This window comes from Chinchilla lanigera, unplaced genomic scaffold (assembly GCF_000276665.1).
Source record: "Chinchilla lanigera isolate Chin_1 unplaced genomic scaffold, ChiLan1.0 scaffold00092, whole genome shotgun sequence".
Lineage (NCBI taxonomy): Eukaryota > Metazoa > Chordata > Mammalia > Rodentia > Chinchillidae > Chinchilla > Chinchilla lanigera.
Genome location: NW_004955493.1, coordinates 7,450,902 through 7,459,508, shown reverse-complemented (window position 1 = coordinate 7,459,508; position 8,607 = coordinate 7,450,902). Strand labels below are relative to the sequence as shown.

General features: G+C 54.0%; 1 protein-coding gene across 2 annotated transcripts; it reads left to right on the top strand.

Moving 5' to 3' along the window:
• Window positions 1-5,171: 5,171 nt before the first annotated feature.
• Window positions 5,172-8,239, top strand: Znf764 (zinc finger protein 764). 2 transcript variants are annotated; one of them, XM_005405262.2, is made up of 3 exons: window positions 5,172-5,769; window positions 5,888-6,004; window positions 6,848-8,239. In XM_005405262.2, the coding sequence occupies exons 1-3, from the start codon at window positions 5,574-5,576 to the stop codon at window positions 7,777-7,779; spliced, it is 1,245 nt and encodes a 414-aa protein (XP_005405319.1). In that variant the 5' UTR covers window positions 5,172-5,573; the 3' UTR covers window positions 7,780-8,239. The 2 variants fall into 2 exon arrangements, with proteins under 2 accessions (XP_005405319.1, XP_005405320.1); XM_005405263.2 differs by having other exon boundaries at window positions 5,173-5,769; window positions 6,851-8,239.
• The last annotated feature ends 368 nt before the right edge of the window (window positions 8,240-8,607 follow it).

Genomic DNA, 8,607 nt, shown 5'->3' with positions numbered 1-8,607 from the left:
CCAGATATCGTTCAGGTTGGGAATTTTTATTTTCCTGTATCATCAGGGGCCGGGGATATAGCTCAGCGGTACAAGTGCCTGTCTGGCAAGCGCAAGGTCCTGAGTTCAATTACTGGTACCCATACAAAAGGAAAAAAGAAAAGCAGGTCTGGTTGGGTGTGGTGGAGCACAGCTGTCATACCAGCACTTGGGACGCTGAGGCAGGAGGATCCTTGCCAGCCTGGGATTCAAAGGAGCACAAGACCGGCCTGGACTGCATAGAGACACCCCCATCTCAAAAAAAAGGGTCTTCCGGCGGAAACCGCAGGGTACTGGTAAGGAAAGCTGGAACCCCTTGCCATTGCCGGACCTGAACTCAGAAAGCAAAGCCACGGCACCATCTTAACTACAGGCAAGAAGCGCTGCCAAGGCCCCTTCAGGACCAGCAACAGAAAATATCACTTTAAAAAGGGGCGGGACCCGGGGTATCATCAGGGGCCGGGGATATAGCTCAGCGGCACAAGCGCCTGCCTGGCAAGCGCAAGGTCCTGAGTTCGATTTCCGATGCCAAACAAAAAAAAGTGTGTGTGGGACAAACCAGGGCACCAACACCAGATTCGACATTCAAGCTGTAAATCCCCTTTTCTTATATGAAAGCAGCTAAAGTGCCGCCATATTTTCTGAGGGCGCCTTCATTTTCCCGCCTTGGAACCACCGAGTTCGCCCGCTTTTCTCGCTGTCCTAGAGCAGCCCTAACCGAAGCTCCTTCCGGTGACGGAGCCTAGGCGGAGTCCCCAGAGCTCCGCCCGCCCTGGTTTCTTTAGCTTCCTCTCTTCAAACGGGGTAACTGGTGGCTTCACAGGCGGATGCTCAGAAAGACAGGTCAGACATAAGATCGAGGTAAAAGGCTGTGCGCGGACGTGGTCGTGGGCCTGCACCAGCTACACGGGTCTACGGGTCTTCAGCACGGTCCTCAGGTCGTCCGAACCCGATCTCTGAAAAGGGAGATGGGTCGGGTGGGCAAGACCCAGTGCCTGATTCGCCTCCACACCTGGCCCGTGCAAACTTCGCTTCCCAGGATCTCCGGATGAGCCTCAGTGGAATGCCTAACGACCTCTCCTGCCAAACTCCAGTGACTTCCCAGGTGTATAGCACAATGGTCTTTTTTGTTCGTTTGTGGGTTTTTTGGTCTTTTTGAGACAGGGTCTCATTATGCAGTTCAGGCTGGCCTTGAGCTCACTTTGTAGCCCAGGCTGGTTTCGAATTTGCAACAATCCTCCTGCCTCAGCCTCCTAAGTGCTGGGATTACGGGCGTGCGCCACCACGTCCGGCTAGCACAATGGTTTTAAGATGTAAATTTTTATTTTATTTTTTGAGACAGGGTCTTACTATGTAGTTCAGGCTTGCCTTGAGCTCTCACTACAGTATGTAGCCCAGGCTTGCCTCAAACTAGCTGCATTCCTCCTGCCTCAGCCTCCTAAGTGCTGGGATAACAGTCACACAGTGGTCTTAATGATGCATGGCATGCTAACATCCCTTCGAATTAAAAAGGTCTCTCCTTCTAGATGTGTGATTCCACTTAAGCTACACTTGGACATTTAACCCATCCTTCAATGCTCTCAAAGACGACCTGCAAGAAAATCCTCCTGCTGGGCGTGGTGGCACACGCCTGTAATCCCAGCACCCGCGAGGCTGAGGCAGGAGGATTGTTGCGAGTTCGAGGCCAGCCTGGGCTACAAAGTGAGCTCAAGGCCAGCCTGAACTGCATAGCGTGACCCTGTCTCAAAAAGACAAAACAAACAAAAAGAAAATCCTCCGGGAATTCTGCCCCATGCTAGAAGCCTCATAACTGTGGCTTTGGTCTCTTTATAACTCTGCACGATCTGCCCAGAAGTTCTTCCAAAAACCTGTGTCAATGCCAGTGGAATTCATACCTGGTGGATCTCTTCTCCCAGTTTAATGAAAATATTTTTTTTCCAGGGTGGCCTTGAATTCATTATGTAGCCCAGGCTGGCCTGAAACTCGTGGTGATCCTCTTGCCTCAGCCTCTCAAGTGTTGGGATTACACGCCTGCAGTTTAATGTAAATTTAGACCAGACACTTGGTTCAACAATATCTTAAAAAAAACAAAACAAAACAGTATCTTCAAGGCCCGGGGTGGTGGCACATGCCTGTAATCCCTGCACTTGCACTTGGGAGGCTGAGGCAGGACAACTGCCTCAACTTCAAGGCCAGCCTGGATTACATAGAGACCCTATCTCAAAAAAATGCAAAACAAACAAACAATGTCTCCAATATTCAGAACATCTAAACAAAGCCTGGCACACAAGCATTGCCTGAAACAGTTTCATTAAATGAGCACACAGGTGGTCAGAATATATTCTTTTAGTGATGAGTGTTTTCCCCCCAGGCTTCCCAGTCCCCCAATCAGCCCTCATCTCCTTGGTGAGGTAGAGTCCCAGCTGTGGGGTCCAGGTGCTTAGCATCCGCAGGAAGTCTGAGAAAGCCAGAGGTGAGACATGAAGTGGGGGCAGTGTGCTAGTTCCGGCTGGACAGGCAAGAGATGTTCTGTTGAGCAAGAAACACCATCTGTGTGTTCTTTGCTGCTGCTGCTGTTACTAATTTTTTTTTTTTTTTGTCTTTTTGAGACAGGATCTCACTATGTAGTTCAGGCTGGTCTTGAACTCACAACTATCCTCCTGCCTCAGCCTCCCGAGTGCTGGGATTACAGGCATGCGCCACCATGCCTGGCTTGCTGTGACTAATTTTTGATGACCTGAATTTATGAAGCTCATTGCATTCTGGGGTTTTGACTTTGTAGTAGATTGACAACTGGTGGTCAACTTATAACCCCCAGCTGAACGGAGTAAGTGTGGTGCTGGGTGTGGGAGGCCCACCTGGGGACTGTTGCCACCAGCGTAAGAGGCAGAACTGGAGAAGGAGAAGGAGGCTGTTGGGAGCGGACAAAGGCTGTCAGGAGCTGGTAGAAGCTGTAAGGAGCTGTTGGTTCTGCTGGAGGAGCTCATCATGCTGGCTTTCCTGATGAACTCGGCTGTTTTCATCCTCCAAGGAGCTCGGGATCTTGTTGGCACTGAGAATGGCTTCGGTTCACTTTGGGGGAGCTCTGGTCCTCACTCTGAGCATCGCTTCCTGGCTCCAGTGCAGATCCCTCGGCCTGCTAGCACAGGTCCTTCATCCCACTGGCACAGACTTGCTAGATTCCACCACTGACCTTTGGGCCTTCCTGGTGCAGATCTGTGAGACAGGCCTGCATGAGATGTTGTTATGGGCTCTGGGCCTCCAGGTGGACTCGTGGGAGGCACTGTTATGGGCTCTAGGTCTTCAGCTGGACTCATGCAGGACATTTCCATGGGATCCAGACCCTCAGCTGGATTCCTTGGTCTGTGTGTGGACAGATTTCCTGTACTCTTTTATATATTGTTCTTTGGGTGATTATTATAAATAATGATATAATAATTATCATAAATAATATAAAAGATGTGTCCTGTATTATATTGTTCCCCTTGCAAAATAAGCCCCAAACCAAGACAGATCTCTTTCTCATTTGTCTTTGGTACCACAATCAGGCCACACCTTATGAATCACCCAAGCTCTAGGGGAGTGGCAGCGTGTGAATTCAGGTTTAGGATGGAGATGGTTCACTCTTCTGTCTCCCAAGTCGCTGGGCCCTCTAGCAGGTGTTCCTTGGTTCTGAGGTGTGTGGGGACCGCCGGGCCTTGTAAGCTACTTGATTGGCTAGCGTGTCCTAGTGATGGGGTGGCTCCCAGGAGTTAGGGTCTGGATGCTTCCTCCGAACGCTTCTGTTGTGGGGATACTGTCACCTCGGGGACAGAGTAGTCCTGGGGGAAGAGACCTGTAAACTGTGAGTCTGCTGTTTCTTAGCACTCATTAGAAAAATAGTACTTTGGAAGGGGCTAACAGGAGTCTGAGGATGATCACGCGTCCCTGGGGTCAGAGGCGATGACCCGATCTCGAACTCTAGCCAAGGCTTCCTGTCGCCAGGGCCTTCTCCAAGCCCTGTTCATGCCTCATCTCAATGCCCGCTCCTCACCCGGCATCCTCAGTCCTGTCCCAAGTACATTTTGCCAGAACGTGAGCCTGACCCAGTGTACTCCAGGGAGTGACCCTCTGGCGGCCACACTTGCTTCTGCCACACCGAATACCTACCTCAATGCAGCCAAGTAAGGGCTCCTACACCCCTCCCGAGTGGCCAGTGCTTCCACGAAAGGCTCATGGGCGGACTCACGGGCTTCAGGGGCTCATCCCCAGCGATGTGAATTTAGGCCTTCTTTTCAGGAAGGAGCGCCTCCCCTAGAGAGCTTCCAGCCCTACCTGGTGCACTTCCAGGCCAGTGGATAAGCCGTGGGCACCGAGAGGTGACAAAATGAAAGGAAATTTTTTAATGTTCTCTTATGGCCTCCCATGAGAGAAGGTAATCTTGTAGATGAGTCCTTTTGTTCTCTCTCAGACCCTAACCTAGTCTGCCCCACCCACCCCGCATTTCAGTCTTCAACAGACTTCCAACAGAAAAGTTTTTCTTCTTTTTGTCTTTTGGGACAGGGTCTGGCTATGCAGTTCAGGCTGGCCTTGAGCTCACTTTGTAGCCCAGGATGGTCTCGAACTCGCAAAGATCCTCCTGCCTCAGCCTTCCAAGCGCTGGGATTACAGGTGTACGCTACCACGCCCGGCTTCAGAAAGGGTTTATATACTCCATTAAAAAAAAAAAAAAAAAACCAAAAAAAGGGGAGGGGGCTGGGGATTTAGCTCAGCGGCACAGCACCTGCCTGGCAAGCGCAAGGTGGTGAGTTCGATTCCCGGTACCGGAAAACAAAAAACAAAAAACAGGGGGTTAGGGATTTAGCTCAGCGGCACAGCGCCTGCCTGGCAAGCGCGAGGTCTTGAGTTCGATTCCTGGTACCGGAAAAAAAAAAACCAAAAAACAAACAAACAAACAAACAAAAACCCTCAACACTAGGAAATGGTTGCTGTTACCTGACTTTTGAGAACACGAGCAATGCACCGGAGCTGGCCTTTCATCGGCCCAGAGACGCAAACTAACGGCCGAATCAAGAATCACCGAAGCTTAGCGGTCGGCTCCAGCCTCGTACACCTCCCGAGCTGCTCCCGCCCGCCTCCAGCTGGGTGGGGCTGAAAAGTAGCTTCACCTTGAGCAAGCAGAGAAGTCCCCGCCCCCTCCGACAGCCGGTGCGTCGCCACGGCACCTCAGACTGGCATGTGTAGCTGTCCCGGCCATTTTGGACAAGGGCGGGAAGGCGCAGCGACCCGGCGAACCAGGGCTGGCGTCACAATGGGCACGACTGCGTGGAAGGAGAGTTCGAGAGGCCGCGTTGCCGCCATTTTTCCTAAGTTCTGATTATGTACCCTCTGCCCTCCTGTCTCAGTTGTGATCCACTCCAGTGGGCCCTCGAGAGGCCAGTCTGCCCTCTTGTATCTGTGATGCCCGCCCTCCAACCCCTGGGCCCGGGGTGGGGGCGATCGTGAGCGCGGGGCGCCGCGGGTGACCAGACCCGATAGGAGAGGCGGCTGTCCTGTCGCCGGCGCCGGTGGTTCCCATGGCGCCGCCTTTGGCTCCGCTCCCGGCGCGGGCCCCGAACCAGGCAGGGGCCAAGTGCCGGGAGCCCTGGGCTGTAACCTTCGCGGACGTGGCCGTGTACTTCTCCTCGGAGGAGTGGAAGTGTCTGTGCCCCGCGCAGAGAGCCCTGTACCGGGACGTGATGCTCGAGACCTACGGCCTCCTGAGCGCGCTCGGTGAGAGCCCTGCCCACCCGCCCGGCCCACACCCCCTGGCCGCTCTGGGTCCCGCACGTGGAGGGGGGGACCGTGTGGGGCGGCCTCCTCGCATCGTGGGGTTTGCCTTCTCCCCCAGGAGGCGGAGGCACCAAGCCAGCGCTGATCTCCTGGGTGGAGGGAGAGGCCGAACTGTGGGATCCAGATGCCCGGGATCCAGAGGTGGTGGCCGAGTGGCCAGCAGAAGCAGACACAGGTGAAATTACTGGGTATTCGGGCCCGTGGGGCTTTGTCTGTGCCTGGCATATCGTGGTGCCCTCTGCCAACTCCACCTACCTGCTTCCCTAACTTGCTTTCCTGGCCAAGGCCATTAAGTCTGGCCTGTGGGTTCAGTCTACAAAGGGGGTGTAATTGTGTCAGGCTGTGCTAGGACTACCTGACCCAGCAATCTTCTGAGTTTCCCACCCCTAGTTGGCCACCAGTGTGCTCCAACATCACTGGCTCCTGTGCCACTTCCTGTGTTGTAGTTTACCCTCTCCTGCGTTCTTTGTGTGTGTGTGTGTGTCTGTGTGTGTGTGTCCGTGTGTGCATGTGTGTGTTTGAGACAGCGTCTCGCTATGCAGTTCAGACTGGTTTTGAACTTACTTTGTAGCTCAGGCTGGCCTCGAACTCGCAATGATCTTCCTGCTTCAGCCTCCCAAGTGCTGGGATTACAGGGGTGCGCCACCACGCCCGGCTTCCTTCAGTTCATTCTGTCACCCTTTGCAAAGTGCCAGGCCTCCCAGGACTTGCCGTGCCTGTTGGGAGCATGCCTGGAACGTCCTTAGGTGTCCACTCATTTTTCGTGATGCAGCTCAGATGTTGTCACCTTTCTTGCTCTCTTGGGTGCCTGAGGCCTAATATATTGTTCCCTCCTTTCTGTCTCTGCACCTGACAAAAAGTATCCCTCCAAGCTCCGCTGCCTGTACTGCACTAAATTCTAGGGGCACCCATGGGTCTAGAAGGGGGTTGTATCTGAGGCCTGCCTTCACCATGTCAGAGTTTGGGATTCAAGCACCAGGATGAACCGGTGTGTGAGCTCTCTCCCCTTATCTCCCAGCAGATTCTAGAAACGAGGAGGAGAAAAAAGAAAGGGAAGTGGCTGAAGCACTGGAGAAGATATTTCCTACGGACTCTCGGCCCCCTGGACTGAAGGTCCCCCAGTCCTCCTCTGCTGGCCTTCTCTACAGCTTGCAGCGGCCCTCCAAGGCACATCACCGGGGGCGCCCTCCGCTCCGAGCGCACCCTTCTGTCCCGAGAGCAGACCAGCGTCACGGCTGCTATGTGTGTGGAAAGAGCTTTGCCTGGCGCTCCACGCTGGTGGAGCATCTCTACACGCACACAGGCGAGAAGCCTTTCCAGTGCCCTGACTGCGGCAAGGGCTTGGGCCGGGCCTCGTCTCTGAGCAAGCATCGGGCCATCCACCGAGGGGAACGGCCCCACCGCTGCCCGGATTGCGGTCGGGCTTTCACGCAGCGCTCGGCTCTCACCACCCACCTTCGGGTCCACACGGGCGAGAAACCCTACTGCTGTGCTGACTGTGGCCGCTGCTTCCGCCAGAGCTCCGCCCTGCACCAGCACCAGCGGGTGCACAGTGGCAAGACCCCTTTCCCCTGTGCAGACTGTGGCCGCGCCTTCGCCCATTCCTCAGACCTGCGGCGCCACGTCCGTACCCACACAGGCGAGAAACCCTACCCGTGCCCGGACTGCGGGCGCTGCTTCCGGCAGAGCTCAGAAATGGTAGTCCACAGGCGTACCCACAGCGGCGAGCGCCCCTACCCCTGTCCTCAGTGCGGCAGGTGTTTCAGCCAGAAGTCAGCCATGGCCAAGCACCAGTGGGTCCATCGGCCGAGAGTCGGGGGCTGCAGGGGCCGGGGAAGCAGCGGGTTGCCTATGTCCCTGGCCCCTGGCCCGGGGGACCTAGACCCACCTGTGGGCTTCCATTACTACCCAGAGATTTTCCAGGAGTGTGGGGGACAACCTCAGAAGTGACAGGCAAGGGTGATGATCCAGACACTGTCTGGGGCCCCCAGATGAGCTCGAAGGGGCCTCTGTGGCAGCCTTGACGACGGTCACAGAGTCTAGCAAGAGCGGGACTTGGGGACCAGGGCTGTTCTCCTAGGCCCTCACCAGCTCCATGTGCTGATACTTTGCTCCCTACTGCTCTAAACTAGGCTATAGATGGGCTCCCTGCTACAAGGTGAGAACCACTAGACTTTGTTGAGGAGAACTTCGTTGGCTCAGTATCTTTTTTTTTTTTTTTTTTGTGGTGCTGGGATAAAACCCAGGGCTTAGGTTTGCTGAGAAAGTGTTACCACTGAGCTACATCCCAGCCCCTCCCTTTTTGGAGGTATTGGAGAGTGAACTCAGGCTTTTTACACTGAACTACAGCCCCAGCCCTTAATTTTATTTTTATTTTAAGATGGGTCTCACTATTTTGCTAAGTTGCCCAGGCTGGACTTGAACTTGTGAACTTTCTGCCTCAGCCTCAGAGTGCTGGGATTACAAGCATGTGCCACCAGGCCCAGCCACCCAGCCCTTCTAAAATTTACTTCGAGAGCCGGTTGTGGTGGCACACATTTGTAATCCCAGCACTTGGCAGGCTGAGGCAGATGGATTGCCATGAATTCGGGGCCAGCCTGGACTACATAGTAAGACCTCACCTCAAACCAAAAAAATATATATATATACACGTATATATATGTAATTTATTTTGAGATGAGGTCTTCAACCATGTTGCCCAGGGATTATAGGCATCTGCCATAGTAGTTAGCTTAGACCCATTGTTTCTTTTTTCTGTTTATTTGTTTTTGTTTTTCT

What these genes read in the sequence shown, in the direction of transcription:
- Znf764 (XM_005405262.2), top strand. Translation starts at nt 5,574, where the DNA reads ATGGCGCCGCCTTTGGCTCCGCTCCCGGCGCGGGCCCCGAACCAGGCA. An exon ending in CGGCCTCCTGAGCGCGCTCG is followed by an intron (nt 5,770 to 5,887) that starts GTGAGAGCCCTG and finishes CTTCTCCCCCAG; the next exon opens with GAGGCGGAGGCACCAAGCCA. An exon ending in GCCAGCAGAAGCAGACACAG is followed by an intron (nt 6,005 to 6,847) that starts GTGAAATTACTG and finishes CTTATCTCCCAG; the next exon opens with CAGATTCTAGAAACGAGGAG.